The sequence below is a fragment of the Thalassophryne amazonica genome, chromosome 21, assembly GCF_902500255.1.
Source record: "Thalassophryne amazonica chromosome 21, fThaAma1.1, whole genome shotgun sequence".
NCBI lineage: Eukaryota > Metazoa > Chordata > Actinopteri > Batrachoidiformes > Batrachoididae > Thalassophryne > Thalassophryne amazonica.
This window is the reverse complement of record NC_047123.1, coordinates 30,612,763-30,630,895: the sequence shown is the minus strand read 5'-3', so window position 1 is coordinate 30,630,895 and position 18,133 is coordinate 30,612,763. Positions and strand designations below refer to the sequence as shown.

Sequence of the window (18,133 nt, the reverse complement as noted above, 5' to 3'; positions counted from 1 at the left end):
TGCAGATTCTCCCTTATTCCACGGCAAAACCCATTGAGGCCCCACACACACAGAACCTCACACTCACGGGAGTCCTGTGCAGTTGTCATGGAAACACAGGTCCCCTTTCTCCTCCTCCGTATATCGTCTGCTGTCCTTCATGACTCTCTGCAATCTGTTAATTTGGAACCAAGTCTGTGTGATGCAGTCTCAGTGATGGTTACTGGAGGTGGAAGGTAGAGGGAGGAGGGAGGATGATGGGGTGGGGGCGGAGCAAACAGGTTGGAGACCTGCAGAAGAACAAGGGAGGAAGTAGTGTGTGTGTGAGAGACCGGTGATGTAGTGTGAACGTTATTTTTCCTCGTCACACTCTTTGATCAGCGCCGTCTCTGCCCAGTAGGGTGGCATCAGTAACGCACTTGCGTGCGTGCATGTGTGCACGCGTGCACACGGCGCCTATGGGGAACACTGTGAGTGGAAACCAGAGGCAGCGAAGTTGATTCCATTGTGCGTGCATGTGCATGCGTGCAGGTGCAGCACGCTCGGGTGCTCTTCTGTTCTGTTGCACTAGCTGCTATTTTACACTCAACAAAAATATAAATGCAACACTTTTGGTTTTGCTCCCATTTTGTATGAGATGAACTCAAAGATCTAAAACGTTTTCCACATACACAATATCACAATTTCCCTCAAATATTGTTCACAAACCAGTCTAAATCTGTGATAGTGAGCACTTCTCCTTTGCTGAGATAATCCATCCCACCTCACAGGTGTGCCATATCAAGATGCTGATTAGACACCATGATTAGTGCACAGGTGTGCCTTAGACTGTCCACAATAAAAGGCCACTCTGAAAGGTGCAGTTTTGTTTTATTGGGGGGGATACCAGTCAGGATCTGGTGTGACCACCATTTGCCTCATGCAGTGCAACACATCTCCTTCGCATAGAGTTGATCAGGTTGTCAATTGTGGCCTGTGGAATGTTGGTCCACTCCTCTTCAATGGCTGTGTGAAGTTGCTGGATATTGGCAGGAACTGGTACACGCTGTTGTATACGCCGGTCCAGAGCATCCCAAACATGCTCAATGGGTGACATGTCCGGTGAGTATGCCGGCCATGCAAGAACTGGGACATTTTCAGCTTCCAAGAATTGTGTACAGATCCTTGCAACATGGGGCCGTGCATTATCCTGCTGCAACATGAGGTGATGCTAATGAAACTCTGCAATATTATTCACTGTCTGAGGAACATTTGCTCTTTAACTCTGACTGAAACGGCCCTCTGAATTACTCTTTGGATTTCTGTCTGCATCCCAGGAGAAAGCAAAGTTCAAATGAGAAGCCTGAGAGGGGAACACACAATAACCAGAGGGCACTCGGGAGAATGTTAATGGATGTGCATTGAAAGGGTTTTTGTAGATACAGCACCATCTTCAAGAGGATAGATTGATGAACCATTGCTTTGAGCAGAACCAAGGACATACATGTGGGCATGAACGAATGTTGATGGGGCAACGGTTAGGTCAGGTCTGGGAGCTTACACTACAGAATCATCATGGGTCTTTGGCAACCACTCAGACTGGCAAGCGGTCCATCATTACCTTAGTCCTTAAGCTGGAAGCCAATTTTGACGTAATTGGTAGCACTTAAGGGCACTTACAATCCAGCCAGTATATTATGTCCTACAAAAAATGTATGTTGGCCAAGCTAGGGTGACAGCTATAACAAGGTTGGCGTGATTGAAGGATAACTCCTCCAATCATATTTAAAAGTATAACGCATTATTTGTCTGAACACAATGATTCCAAAAAGATATAGTTTGGACTATCTATGACATTGATTTCATGAATGTTGTCGGGTAGAAACAGCTAAAATTGTCCCAAAGGTCAGTTTTAGGTTGTAGATGGGTCAAAAGTTAAAGTTGTTCCAATTTTGGTAAAAAGTGATGCAAATTATTGGTTGAGGTAATGCAGTCTTAAAAAGGAATAGTGCACCAATGCTTAGTTGTCATGTTATGGGGTAATATACAAGTATATGACAGAGAATCCAATGGATGTCAATGTTGGTTGACTATTTGGAGAGCAAGCTTTCAACATGGTCAAAACTATTCCATTTATTAATCCTACTACCTAAACCATTTGCATCACTTTTTACAAAAATTGGAGCAACTTTAACTTTTGGCCCCTGTACAAACTGAAATTGACCTTTGTTTCCAATTTTGCTGCATAACTCCATAACATTCAGTCATAAATAGTCCAAACTATACCTTTTTGGAATCTTTATTTTTGGATCAGACAAGTAATGTGCTGTACTTCTCAATATGATTGAAGAATTTTGAACGTTTGACCCCCTTCATTGACGCCTACGCAAGAAATTTTGCAGAGTAAAATTTACTCTACCGGGACAACATTGGGTCCAACTGCAGTATACTCTATGACAGAATGAAATCATCTCTGTCATAGAACTAAATTAAGTTCTTCAACACTAATAAGTCATTTCTACTATGATAGAGTTGATTTCACTCTGTCATACCATTCATATAACTATATTTAGAGTGGGACCAAATGTAGTTCAGGCAGAGTAAATTTTACTCTGCAAAATGTACATTGTACCTACCTGCCTACAACTGCCACCCAATGTGGTTTAGTGCCGTTACGTAGTACCAAAAAAACCCGTTTGGCCAATGGACTACCTCTGCTGCAACCTGGTGGAATGTGGGCACCCACTTGGCCTTCTGCAGTTGCTGAGGCACCTACATACTGGATCATACCCAAAGAAATGCCTCACGTGGCCAAAAACGTCATAGCTGATGTTCCCTGACAATGCAAGTGGTTCTCATCCGAGTCTCTGTTAAGGCACAACAGATTGTTTAACCATATTATGTGGTCATACTGCACTTGCATTATGTCACAGAAAAGTCCAAAAATACACACTTTGTTAATGAAGTTGAAACTGTTGATGTCACCATTTTATAATGTTAAGCATCTTAATTAAAATAAACAAACACAATATCAAGATAACACCAGGCCTGTTTCACACTTAACCTTCTAGTTTGAACCCATCCATTTAGGGGAAACAATTATGTCAGCGATCGAGATATGCCGCATGGAATTGAAGGAAACGTGATGTAAGACAGCCGATGAATAATCTTCGGGAAACACAGAAACATAGAAGGATCGCTGCATGCAGTGTTTCCATTCTGAGCAACAGCTGCTCCTGTCTCTCTCTTTTTATATTTTCTTTTGCAATGGCCCACTGCCATTCATTTTCACAGTGGAGATAGATACAGTAGAAAGAATTTAAATGAAACTTCTCTCACACCGTACAGTGGATCTAAATCCTGACAGAATCATGAGCATGTCTTGGTCCTTGCATATGAGATCTTGGGTTTTAGCCTCCTAATTGGGCTTTGTTTGATGATTCAGCATCTCTCCGTGTCACGACATCTGTACAAATCAAACAGTCTCGGTTCTGCTTTGCTGGTTTTCAAAATGAGCGATATGCAAGTGCCAGAGCGACCAGCTGGAGGGTTTTTCGAGGCGCTATGTCGTGACTCCAAACCATGTACTCATTTGGCTCTTCTGAGGCCTTATCTGCTTCCCTCGATATTGTCTGAAAATGAGGACAGCTGGTGATGAAGGTCAGCGAGTGCTGTATTTTAAGAAGGGTAGAAATATCCCATATACGGTTTGTTGACAGATTCACAGGGTCTTCAGAGATGTTGGTGCTGCTGCTTGGTGTCAAAACTGGATCATGTACACACACACGTACACACACAGGCTGTGATGGCCTCAAAGCCATCAGACCTAGGCAGTTGAAATCAGAAATGAAGGCAGGAACAGACAATCAAGCTCATTTCAAGCTACATACAACCCCTGGCAAAAATTATGGAATCACCGGCCTCGGAGGATGTTCATTCAGTTGTTTAATTTTGTAGAAAAAAAGCAGATCACAGACATGACACAAAACTAAAGTCATTTCAAATGGCAACTTTCTGGCTTTAAGAAACACTATAAGAAATCAAGAAAAAAAGATTGTGGCAGTCAGTAACGGTTACTTTTTTAGACCAAGCAGAGGAAAAAAATATGGAATCACTCAATTCTGAGGAAAAAATTATGGAATCACCCTGTAAATTTTCATCCACAAAACTAACACCTGCATCATATCAGATCTGCTCATTAGTCTGCATCTAAAAAGGAGTGAACACACCTTGGAGAGCTGTTGCACCAAGTGGACTGACATGAATCACGAGAGATGTCAATTGAAACAAAGGAGAGGATTATCAAACTCTTAAAAGAGAGTAAATCATCACGCAATGTTGCAAAAGATGTTGGTTGTTCACAGTCAGCTGTGTCTAAACTCTGGACCAAATACAAACAACATGGGAAGGTTGTTAAAGGCAAACATACTGGTAGACCAAGGAAGACATCAAAGCGTCAAGACAGAAAACTTAAATCAATATGTCTCAAAAATCAAAAAATGTACAACAAAACAAATGAGGAACGAATGGGAGGAAACTGGAGTCAACGTCTGTGACCGAACTGTAAGAAACCGCCTAAAGGAAATGGGATTTACATACAGAAAAGCTAAACGAAAGGCATCATTAACACCTAAACAGAAAAAAAACAAGGTTACAATGGGCTAAGGAAAAGCAATTGTGGACTGGGGATGACTGGATGAAAGTCATATTCAGTGATGAATCTCGAATCTGCATTGGGCAAGGTGATGATGCTGGAACTTTTGTTTGGTGCCTTTCCAATGAGATTTATAAAGATGACTGCCTGAAGAGAACATGTAAATTTCCACAGTCATTGATGATATGGGGCTGCATGTCAGGTAAAGGCACTGGGGAGATGGTTGTCATTACATCATCAATAAATGCACAAGTTTATGTTGATATTTTGGACAATTGAAAGGATGTTTGGGGATGATTAAATCATTTTTCAAGATGACAATGCATCTTGCCATAGAGCAAAAACTGCAAAAACATTCCTTGCAAAAAGACACATAGGGTCAATGTCATGGCATAGGGTCAATGTCAATGAGCAGATCTGATTTGATGCAGGTGTTAATTTGGGGGATGAAAATTTACAGGGTGATTCCATAATTTTTTCCTCAGAATTGAGTGATTCCATATTTTTTTTCCTCTGCTTGGTCTAAAAAAGTAACCGTTACTGACTACCACAATCTTTTTTTCTTGATTGCTTATAGTGTTTCTTAAAGCCAGAAAGTTGCCATTTGAAATGACTTTAGTTTTGTGTCATGTCTGTGATCTGCTTTTTTTCTACAAAATTAAACAACTGAATGAACATCCTCTGAGGCCGGTGATTCCATAATTTTTGCCAGGGGTTGTATAACTTAAAAACATACATGTTAAAAGCTACAGAGAGAGAAGGAAGAAGTGTCTGCTTCAGCTACACTAAAATAGAATCTTTTCCGTACAGCTATATGAATTTATAACTGTGTTTTCGAAGCACTGTGAAACAATCTGAAAAAAAATAACCGTTTTATTTTTGTGACTTAATCCATTTCTGTGCAGAAACGCTCTCTCGCTCACGAACCTCAGTCTCTGCATATCATCTCCCTCGCTCTCTTTTTCATTTTCAGCTAGCAAACTTCATACAACATCCTTTCTGCAAGGTTTTGTTGAGGTATGGCTGTGATTTGAGGTTTGGATCATAACTATTACAAAATAATTAGAAACTGTTTACTTCTCTGATTTACTACATTTCTGTGCACAAACAGTTTATCTGTGTCTCTCGTTGACAGCCACACTTGCTCCTAATCCATCATCAATCCAGCATCCAGCAAATGTCAGACATATGGGGTTTGTTTTTCCAAAGCCTAGGAATAAATTTACACATTTATGTTGGCACAAATATTAATATCCTGCCTTGTCGGAATTTTTAGCCTTGTTAAAGTTGACTTTTGAACTCAAAGACAGAATTCAGTTCTGTGAGTTAATCATGAATGTTCTTCGGTGAACTAAAACTTAAAAACCATATAATATTCTACTTCAGAATGCCCACAGACCCAAATTATACATTTTGCTGATATTATATCATGGTATTGGGACTTTGCATTGGTATGGTGTCCCAGCACTTTAGTATAACCAAGTAGCAGCTTAAAGTAGAAACAAAAGGCTCTGTTGCAGCCTTATTGTAAATCAATCTGTCTCACAGACGGTACCTACCCACTGCGGCTGATTTCCCCTGCCAGAGCTGGAAAATATTTGATTGTCTTTGTAAGCCTTTGGAGTTGCAGAAAGTCCCTATGCATGAGTCTCTGTGGATCCCATGTAATCTCTCTTCAACCAGTAGTTTTTCTGGTGCAATCTCAGTCAGTTGCAGTTGAGCAGTCTCAGTCAGAACTGTTCCGTTTATTAATCATATTAGCTCAATCAATAATTTGCATCACTTTTTTTTTTACCAAAACTGGATTAACTTTAACGTTTGACGCCTGTATAAACAGAAATCAACCTTTGTTTTCACCCCATAACTCCATAACATTCAGTTATAGATAGTCCAAACTATAGCTTTTTGGAATCCCATGATCAGACTAATAATGCAGCATACTTCTCAATATGATTGGAGTTTTTTCCCAAATTTGACCCCTGTGTAATCCTTCATTGCCCCTACCTGGCTTTAGCTGGCACTTTGGGATGGCTACCATACATTTTTGTGTACAACATGGTATATTAAGGCGAGATAAGTGGTACTGAAAACCTGCATGGTCCTTGGACTGCACCTTATGTCCCGTCACTACAGATGCATTATTAGTTTCATCGTGGCTCCAGATTTGTGGATCTTGTAACTTTGCAATACGTTCCATGAAACTGTTTCATGAAAATCAAAACGGGGTTTGTTGAGTGGTTAAACTGACTCTTGAGGACATAACCTCAGTAGAGGCAACGGCACGTGTATTTTGCATGACGTCAGATCATGAAATAGCTTTAAAATGCTGGTTATCCATCCGTCTCTTCCATCCATCCTTCTTTGATTTCTTGATCATTTTTTGATTTTTAATTCCTCAGTAAAAGTGTTCAGCCTGCCCTCAGTCTCTAACAGATGGTTGCCTCTGTTGGTTTCTGCCCTGCTAATTTCATGCACACATTGAGCTTGCTTCCACCTGCTCCTTCTCATAGTCTCCTGGCCCCTGCTCCCACCTCCTTCACACGTGTGAGGGTGTCGTCAGATGGGAGAAAGACGGCAGTTTTAATCAGATCCTGTTTGTGCTTCAGCGAGCAGAGCCACGGCACATGTACAAACACACACACGGTGTACGCAGACTGTCCCGCCCTTAAGTAGGTCATACGTGGTGCAGGCGAGGAGGAGGGGAAGGCTGCGATGCATCTTGTGGCTTTGATGTGCCGCGAGATGCAGAGGGAGAAGGACGTGTGGTCGACAAGGTAACCTTGGAAAGTCTGGATGCAACGTCAAAGCAGCATCACACTCTGGTTTGGCGTTTTCACACATGAATGTGTGCACTGACTGCAGATGTTGCTCAATTCTAATTACAGGATCTAGTCTGACAGAAACTGTGCACGTCCAATTTCATGTGTTATTCAGTGATACTTTGGACAGTCTTTGACTAAAAAGGGGCGTGTGGATTTCTCCAAAACCTTGAATTTTAAAAGCTCATAAATTTAGCTGCTCATTTGCATGTTTGAAGGTGGAAGCGCTGTTAAAATTTTAAAAATCCGCCTGTTTAAGAGTGCGATTGCTTTCCACACGGCACAACTTCAACATGCATCTTTCCTGTCTTTCTCTACGTGAGGTGCACGTTAATAGCACAGAGACAAGTACTTTGTAGCATTCAAATCTGCATTTTTAGCTGAGATAATGCCTTTTAAAAATGAAAAATCTCAAAATGCATTCATGAGTGTAAAATAGGATTGTGGGTACCCTGATTAAAAAATTAGATCTAAAAAACTACTTGGAATTAAGCAGAAATATTTTGCATGTGTTCATCAGACGAATGTGGGTACTCGTGTAAAAAAAAAAAAATCATGACAATCCGAGTCGGTGACCCAGGAAGATTTTGTAAAATCTGATGATTTCATACGGAATAACCCTTAAGATTGAAACAATGTTTTGACTTTTTTTTTTAATATTTCAACCAAATGACCCAGTTGCATCATGACAATTTACATTTACTGTTTTGAAATACTCAAAAATGAAACAATTGTTTCAGACAGCCATTATATTTCAATATGTTTTGAAATGTTTTTGAACCAAATGAACCAGTTGCATCGTGACCATTTACTGTTTTTTTAAACACTCAAAAATGAAACAGTTGTTTCAGACAGCCATTGTATTTCAATATGTTTTGAAATGTTTTTGAATCTTTGAACCAAACAAACCAGTTGCATCATGACCATTTACTGTTTTGAAACACTCAAAAATTAAATAGTTGTTCCATAATACTTCAGAAACACAACAGAAAATGATTCATCATATCAAAGCACTTGAAAAATCAAATCAAATCAATTTTATTTATATAGCGCCAAATCACAACAAACAGTTGCCCCAAGGCGCTTTATATTGTAAGGCAAGGCCATACAATAATTACGTAAAAACCCCAACGGTCAAAACGACCCCCTGTGAGCAAGCACTTGGCAACAGTGGGAAGGAAAAACTCCCTTTTAACAGGAAGAAACCTCCAGCAGAACCAGGCTCAGGGAGGGGCAGTCTTCTGCTGGGACTGGTTGGGGCTGAGGGAGAGAACCAGGAAAAAGACATGCTGTGGAGGGGAGCAGAGATCAATCACTAATGATTAAATGCAGAGTGGTGCATACAGAGCAAAAAGAGAAAGAAACACTCAGTGCATCATGGGAACCCCGCAGCAGTCTAAGTCTATAGCAGCATAACTAAGGGATGGTTCAGAGTCACCTGATCCAGCCCTAACTATAAGCTTTAGCAAAAAGGAAAGTTTTAAGCCTAATCTTAAAAGTAGAGAGGGTGTCTGTCTCCCTGATCTGAATTGGGAGCTGGTTCCACAGGAGAGGAGCCTGAAAGCTGAAGGCTCTGCCTCCCATTCTACTCTTACAAACCCTAAGAACTACAAGTAAGCCTGCAGTCTGAGAGCGAAGCGCTCTATTGGGGTGATATGGTACTATGAGGTCCCTAAGATAAGATGGGACCTGATTATTCAAAACCTTATAAGTAAGAAGAAGAATTTTAAATTCTATTCTAGAATTAACAGGAAGCCAATGAAGAGAGACCAATATGGGTGAGATATGCTCTCTCCTTCTAAATGAATGAAAAGGTTTGCTTAGGAAAATTTGTTTTCAAATGCTCTGAAGAATTTGTTAATTAATTTTCTGTACCTGCTTACTCCAATTAAGGGTAGTGTGTGTGTGAGTGTGAGTGTGTGTGTGTGTGTGTGGGGGGGGGTGCTGGAATCCTTTAAACCACTGACTGAAGCAGTTGTTTCAGAAAGTACCGTCCCATTTCTAGTCATTTTTTAACTTGATTTAGTGTTTTAAAAACTTGAAGTGCTACAATATTGACCTCTGTGGATCTCTAATCTAGTGGATTGACCCGAGTTGATCTAGTGGATCTTTTAGCAAAAGAGTAGCGATCATTAAGTGTTCCAACTCCACCTCAGCCATTCATCCACACAATAGCTGCTCCCTCCTCGCCTTACTGCAGCTCATCAGCACTTCTTTCATACAAGTATTACGCAATATAAATGTGCAATATTAACAAGCTGCTGCAGCTGCTCATATGTGCAACAACTCAAAATGCACAATAAATCATTTGTATGTGCAACATTAAGGTTAGGTGCAATAATTCAGGCTCAGCGCCAAATAGTTTTTTTTCTTATTTGGATATTTTTATTTTCTTCTTATATAGTTATTTTTCTTATATATCTTTATTTTTTTCTATAATTTTCTTTTCTTATATATTCATCTGTGCATTCATAATGAGAAATTAATAAAGTTTTCTGAAAAGTGTAGATTTTAACGAAATTCTCACTGAATTTTTTATTTTTTATTTTTATTTCTCTGAATGCTGACATGATTATATTGAGCTGTGAGGCTCTGACACGCTTCATCTTGGCTTTTTTTTTTTCTTTAATTACTGCTCTCCTGTGGGAGCCGGCCGGGTAGTTAAACAGAGAAATCAGCATTACAGCAATTATTGGCTCACAATGAGACGAATACAATCATGTCATCTGTAATCATTGGGGGGGCGTCTATGCCTGAGAGAAAACAGCATCTTCTCACAAGCTGTCGGAGTGTACCAATACAGACGAGGCCCTCATCTACCTCAGCAGATGGAGGCTCATCAGTGCAGAATATTACACTTAAAGGCCGTATTTGCATCTATTCACTCTGTCTGTAATCTGTGTGTTCAGTGGCTGTCGTGTGTAATAGAAGGAAGCAGAACTTGCACCTATGCAGAAATCTGTCTTCCAAAAGTTTTGCATGTGTTTAAACATTACTATAAAAATATGTAGCATTGCTTTTGTCAAAGTGTACAACAAATTCCCCGTGACCCAGTCCTGTGTAAGTGTTTGAAAGTGAGTGAGTGAGTGAGTGAGTGAGTGAGTGAGTGAGTGACATATTGGCTCAGTCGATGATTTTTACCAGTGGCGGTTTGGACAATTTTAACTAGGTGGGGTCATTTTTTGACTTATTGCGATGAGTCTTAATGTTCTCTGTGTTGTGGGAATTACAAAGCAAAAACCATCTTTTTACCAGTTCAATATTTTCTGTATTTAGAATTTTAAATATACAGTTTTTGCTCCCGCCACAAAGCAGGAGTTCTAGAAATAGTTTTGCCATGCAATTACTTAACACCAAATCCTCACTGATGTAAAATATTATGGGTATACAATATGTTTATCTCACATCTTTCGCATGAGCTTGACTTTACTTATTCTGGACAAAATTCAGTCCAGCATGTAAAAAAATTGACTTTAGTCATGCAAGAGTTCAACACCAAATTGTCACAGACCCAAGATGTTTGGGATATAAGTTCATCTCATAACTCTCTTATATGAGTTCAGAAGGCACTGACCTTGACCTTCTTTTTCTGGGTGAAATACAGGTCAGTGTACAACATTCGGACACCTACTGTGTTTGCATATGTGTTGCATTAATGTCTTTCACCACGATTACTGAAGTCAAAGTCATCAATGACCCAGGATATTTGGCAAATACAGTAGTGTTCAGAATAATAGTAGTGCTATGTGACTAAAAAGATTAATCCAGGTTTTGAGTATATTTCTAATTGTTACATGGGAAACAAGGTACCAGTAGATTCGGTAGATTCTCACAAATGCAACAAGACCAAGCATTCATGATATGCACACTCTTAAGACTATGAAATTGGGCTATTAGTAAAAAAAAAAAAGTAGAAAAGGGGGTGTTCACAATAATAGTAGTGTGGCATTCAGTCAGTGAAGTCGTCAATTTTGTGGAACAAACAGGTGTGAATCAGGTGTCCCCTATTTAAGGATGAAGCCAGCACCTGTTGAACATGCTTTTCTCTTTGAAAGCCTGAGGAAATGGGACGTTCAAGACATTGTTCAGAATAACAGCGTAGTTTGATTAAAAAGTTAATTGGAGAGGGGAAAACTTATATGCAGGTGCAAAAAATTATAGGCTGTTCATCTACAATGATCTCCAATGCTTTAAAATGGACAAAAAAAAAACAAAACAGAGATGCGTGGAAGAAAATGGAAAACAACCATCAAAATGGATAGAAGAATAACCAGAATGGCAAAGGCTCACCCACTGATCAGCTCCAGGATGATCAAAGACAGTCTGGAGTTACCTATAAGTGCTGTGACAGTTAGAAGATACCTGTGTGAAGCCAATTTATTTGCAAGAATCCCCCGCAAAGTCCTTCTGTTAAATAAAAGACATGTGCAGAAGAGGTTACAATTTGCCAAAGAACACATCAACTGGCCTAAAGAGAAATGGAGGAATATTTTGTGGACTGATGAGAGTAAAATTGTTCTTTTTGGGTCCAAGGGCCGCAGACAGTTTGTGTGATGACCCCCAAACTCTGAATTCAAGCCACAGTTCACAGTGAAGACAGTGAAGCATGGTGGTGCAAGCATCATGATATGGGCATGTTTCTCCTACTATGGTGTTGGGCCTATATATCGCATACCAGGTATCATGGATCAGTTTGGATATGTCAGAATACTTGAAAAGGTCATGTTGCCTTATGCTGAAGAGGATATGCCCTTGAAATGGGTGTTTCAACAAGACAATGACCCCAAGCACACTAGTAAAGGAGCACAATCTTTGTTCCAAACCAACAAAATTAATGCCTCGCAGATGTGAAGAAATCATGAAAAACTGTGGTTATACAATTACATACTAGTTTAGTGATTCACAGGATTGCTAAAAAAGCAGCTTGAACATAATAGTTTTGAGTTTGTAGCATCAACAGCAGATGCTACTATTATTGTGAACACCCCTTTTCTACTTTTTTTTTTACTAATAGCCCAATTTCATAGCCTTAAGCGTGTGCATATCATGAATGCTTGGTCTTGTTGGATTTGTGAGAATCGACTGAATCTACTGGTACCTTGTTTCCAATGTAACAATAAGAAATATACTCAAAACATGGATTAATCTTTTTAGTCACATAGCACTACTATTATTCTGAACACTACTGTAAATTAATCTCACAACCCTCTTGTGTGAGTTCAGAGGGCATAAACTTCTTCTGGACCAAATCAGGGTCAATGCATATATAAAAGGGGCACTTGAGGAGCTTTGAGTCTGACCCAGAAAAAGTAGGGCGTGGTTCTCCATCTTTTGCATTCTGAGAAACCGACATTTCTCAGCATTGTACCTAGTGAGTCAAAACTTCATATAGTCTTGAGAAATGTTGGTTCTCAGAATTTCTAAGATGGAGAGCCACACCCTACTTTTCCTGGGTCACTCTCAAAACTTCTCAGTCACCCCTTGTAGCCCACAACATGACACATGCAATAGAAGACCTGGATCAGATTTTAACTTCGCAGTTAGGCTACAGGACACCAAATCATTGGAGAGACAAGATATTTAGTATATAGCTTCATTCAGCAGCCATATTGTGCACGTTTTTGACAAACTTCTTCTGGATCAAAAAAAGAAGTATTCAAATGTCAATAAGCGCCCAAACACTTCTTCCTCGACTCTACAATATCTGTTCCAGGGAAGCTACTTGTCCGTCAGGACAGAGCTTTTGTTTAGATTAGACTGCCCTTTTTGACTCAATATATTTTTTAAATCATGTCTGTTCATTCAGATAAAATGTAAAGTCATAGATAAATTGATCTATAGCCTGTCCTGGTCAGTTGAGTAAATTTAGGCATCCGCTTCTTTAAGCAATCGATAAAAAAATATGAAACACAAAGCATGGATTGCATAAGTACACACACCATTTAATACAACACAACTGCAGTAAACAACACTTTTAGAGCCAGATGACTTGTTGACAAGTCAGTCCATGACCCAATATTATTTTCACGTCATTTATTAACCTGTGGCCTTCACTTCAAATTATCAGTCTTCAAGAGTTGCAAACCCCTGGCTGACATATCAGTTGATGCTTCCATCCTCTCTCCGCAGCTCCAGAGCGATCTGGACCAAGAATACCAGGACAAGTTTCGTCGGCTACCTGTTGAAATCCAAGAGTTCGTCCAGGACTGCAGCAAGGCCAAACTTAACGACGACGGCCCCCATGTAACTCTGTCCGCATCTACGACTGCGGAAAAGCTCAACCATAAGGCAACACAGTCAGAGGACGACACAGAGGATGGTTCTTCAGAACGGGTCTACGACACGCCCCTTTAGAGAGCTCACGTGCGATTTGCTTCACACTGGGACACTGATTGGTGGATAATTGTGATCACACGTGTAGGACGAGACTGGCCCCACCTTTGGTCCTTGTATTAACCATTGGAAGGATTAGATCAAATCTCAGCCTGGATCGGTGAGTAGAGGTCCTCTCTACCTTGAGTGCCGTCTTGTCCAGAAAACCGTGTCATGTAAATAGTATTATTTGTGTATTTGTATGTTCACTGTATGTTGTCGTCTCTTTCGGTACGGCCACACCAAGTGTTGCAAAGCAGTAAATATTTACAGAAAATACTGTAATTTACTTGAACTACTGCACAGAGAGAATTGTTTCTTTTTATCATTTTTAGAATAATATTGACAGTAGTGGCTGTCCGTAAGATGTGTGGTGCCAAGCTAACGTTTTCTGGTGGGCATTTACCATTCAAGTGGAGTCAACTTGTACTGTAAGCCCAACGTTGCGTTTTCAGGCTTTTAATGTTTCATTTTAAAGTTGGCGAAGGTTGAAATAGTCACCTAGCATATTTGCACTACGTAACCATGTAACGTTGTTTTAACCCAGAGGCACTGGTGGCTTACTGGTTCTCGATTTTGTTCTCACAGAACTAAGCTTATGTGTTGCTGCTATTTTTTAATACACATTAGCTGTTTGTTTTTAAATCATCATCTGGGTTGTATAATATGTGGCGTAGTGATATGATTGCGTAGTGATTGTTCCGTTGTTCTTTTTTTTTTTTGTCACTCTTTTGACAAAAACGGGCAACGCTGCCCAGGAAGAAGGTGAAGGGAAACTATGTTGTACAGTGTCTGCATGTGTTTGAACAACTTTAAATGTTTGGTAGGTCTTTAGCAGAAGTATTAATTCAATGTAAATCCATTTTCTCACGAATATTTTTGCGAAACAAAACACTGGCCCCAATGTGATGTGTGACAAGTGGAGCAATGGAAGTACCAATGCTCCCCTTAGTTACACAGCAAAATCAACAGTGTTAAATTAACACTTTTTCAGTGTCCGTTTTAAACTTACACTCTGTGTTAACACAGGAAGTATTGCATTTACACTTTTGAAGTGTTTATTTAACACTAAAAAGCATGGACACAGATAGATGACTTCTGGGGTTCATTTAACACTGGCAGTTTTGCTATGTACGATCTCAGAGAATTATTTGATATATATATATATATATATATATATATATAAAACTTTCACTGGCCTGAATTAACAAGGATGTTGAGATTGAGAAGATACAACTGTAGTTTTATTCTGAAGACTGTCTTCTTAGAAGGGCTTTGAACACTGTGCACGAACAAATGTCTGTCACGACCCATCCTAAATAATAGCAGGCTGACCTCAAGGGAGGGTTGGGCGATATGACTCCAAATCAATATGACATTTATATTTCAATATTAACAATGTTAACATAGGGGGTTAAAGACAGACTGTGGACAGACATTATTGTAAACTTTTTTTTTTAACTGTATTTAACCAGGTCAATCCCATTGAGACACAAAGATCTCTTTTCCAAGGGAAGCCTGGCCAAGAAAGCAGCTTAAAAACAAAGTTTCAAGACCGTTTGCCTCACAATGGTTTCTCTAAGGAACTGCTCATTGGACACAGTCATTCCAGTGGTTCTCTGGATAAATACTAGCTGACCTAATGCTAATAACCAGATATTGAAACTAAACATGTCACAGGGTTAAGGATCCACTGCTCCCTTTTCCTTGACAAAGTGCAGTTTGTGCCCATTTAAATGCAGAAAACAGTGGAAAAAAGCATCAAACCATTATTTGTTCCCTGGTTATAAAAGCTGCGTAGAGCCAAATCATGAATGAATTTCAGTCCAATACCCTTGCAACACATTACTGAACATTTATAGAACATTATCTTGCAGTTAAATTTGGTGGAAATGGCTTCGCTCTTCAAGGGATCTACACTTTTAAAGAATCTTCTAATCCACAACATTTATAGATGCTTGTGAACATGCAAACAACCACACAAGTGCGAGAGGGGAAATGCTTACAGTGTGTGAATCTTTCACCATTGAAAGGGGAATCATTACTGTTCACGTTAGCTAATTCTTCTGTTTGTTAAAGTTTGGTGTCTTAAATAACGAACCCATGTAATTGGTGTACCGTTTGTTGTCGTTTGCCTCAGTGCACATTTGGCACTGAGATAATGCAAAATTCATGGAAAGCAATCCCCTATACACTGTATACTGGTTGCTAGTGTGGGCTAGCAAGTTTGAGAACCCTCATTTTTGTAACGTGTGGGATCATACATATTGCTTATCGTCATAAAGGAAGTAAAGGAACTGTGAATCTGCCACACCAAGAAAGCAAAAAATTGAAGGGAAACTAAATTGTGACTGGCAGTAGCCTAATGCAATCTGTAACTTCACCACTAGATGGCACTAGGTCCTACACACTCACTTTAAAGAGGCCATACTTTAAGAAGTAATAATAAATAACTTTACTGGAATACATTTTTTAAAGTAAAACTTATTATTGATTTCTGTCTTATGAATAATTGGTCTGTTTCCTCTTTAACAAACTAACTTGAGCTATTTAAGTCAAGGGTATATTTTAATTGTTTTTTTCTTGAAAACAAGTTGAAAGCAAAGGACTACCTAACATGTAAGTACAATTTCTTTTTATTTTTAGCAAAATAAAGATGTGTCATGTTGATGTGAGAGTCCTGTGTCTTTGAATAGGTTTGGCTTGTTTGATGTTGAATGTGTGAAATGCATCACTGTTTAAATTGCCACTGTATTATATGATATGAAGCTGTCTGATATTGACTAGACCATGTGCACTTTTTTTAGTACAGTACCACTACTGAGTAATGCTTGTGATGAGCAGTATTTGAGATGTCTCATGAGAAATGTCGGATGTTCGTCTTTTTTGTCTCGAACCACTTTATTTAACAGCCCTCCTTATCATCACCCTAAGTGTATCCACTCTGGAAATGTAAATGTATGTAAAACATAAAGCTTAAAACATGAAGGTGATAAAAAAAATATATATATATATATATATATAGTGTAAAGGGAACTTGCCTGTAATTCAAATAAATGTGGCTATTATTGTACTTTGCCGGAGTGAAGTTGTGGGTCTTTTGATTTGTCGCTGGTCTCAACCCAGTGTTTCAGTTTTTATTTGTTGGCCTTAAACGTGCGTGTCTGTAAGTGCATGTCTTACTATTATTCTCACGTTTCCTCGGTCAGTCTGCTGTCGACTGTGTTTGGATTTTGTACATCTTCATGTTCTATTGTGTCATCATTAAATGGAAATTTCAAATGTCAAGAGTGAATAATGAAAGTGGAAAAAATGGGTTGGTGGATGTTTCGGCCGAGGATGTTTCCGCCATTTCAGCCTAAGACATTTGGGCCTATGATATTCCAGCCTAGGAAGTTCTGGCCACAGGTGCCTTGGACTAAGATATTTTGGCCATAGGGCATTTTCACCTGTAATATTCCAGCCTAGGATATTCCAGCCACAGACATGACATGTAGATAAATATTGGTATAATATAAGAATTAGTCATTCAAATACACTAAAAACCCAAGTAATCATTCTTATCCTTATTTTTCCATCATGAGGAAAAGATACTGTATATTCATTTCTATTCAAACAAAGAATTAGGGTTACAACAGATAAAGGTTGTGAAAGATGTAATTTCTGGCTGAAACATCCACTTTATGCCATATTTTCTGGCCAAAACATCCTAGACTCGAATGTGCTTGTCCAAGTGTCTGTCTGAAATGTTAGACACTCAAAAAAACTAAGGGCATAAAAATGTGATGAAATGTGTCACATTTCAAAGTGAATACTAGAACACTTGAAGAAATCCACATTTTGCACCTTTGACATGGATTCACACAAGTTTGTGATTCAGTAATACCATAACGTACGGTTTTGTGTAACTTTAAATAAATATCACACAAGTATTAAATCATAAACAAAGACTTGAGATAAGCAGAACTAATAGGGTTGGATTAAAACTCAAATCAGGTGTGTGATTAGAAATAAGAAACAGGTGTGAAGACAAACCAAATGGTTGCACACATGGGGGTAAAACCAAACAAACACACACAGCTATAAAACCCAAACAGGTGCGTGAAACTGAACCAAAACTCAAACAGCAGCAAAAGCATATTGCAAAACCCTCCAAGCTAAATTCCAGCTCTGAGCAAACACATGACAACAAAAACCACAAGAAAATACACGCAGATGAGATATGACACTAAAATTTTTCAGTTACAGAGTTATCACCTTAAATTTGACCTTTCACAGTCACCGAAAGTCAAAGGTCTTGTCACCAATAATAAGATATTACTTAATAATA

General features: G+C 39.2%; 1 protein-coding gene across 3 annotated transcripts in view; it reads left to right on the top strand.

The window, feature by feature from the left end:
- Positions 1-17,091, top strand: part of LOC117503614 (1-phosphatidylinositol 4,5-bisphosphate phosphodiesterase beta-1-like) — a 182,571-nt gene extending 165,480 nt beyond the window's left edge. For 2 of the 3 annotated variants that reach the window (XM_034162872.1, XM_034162873.1), the window contains one exon: positions 13,561-17,091. In XM_034162872.1, coding sequence (XP_034018763.1) covers positions 13,561-13,785 — 225 coding nt within the window. In that variant the 3' untranslated portion in view covers positions 13,786-17,091. The remainder of the gene's footprint in view (positions 1-13,560) is intronic. The other variant, XR_004558591.1, reaches the window with a different exon arrangement.
- Positions 17,092-18,133: the final 1,042 nt, after the last annotated feature.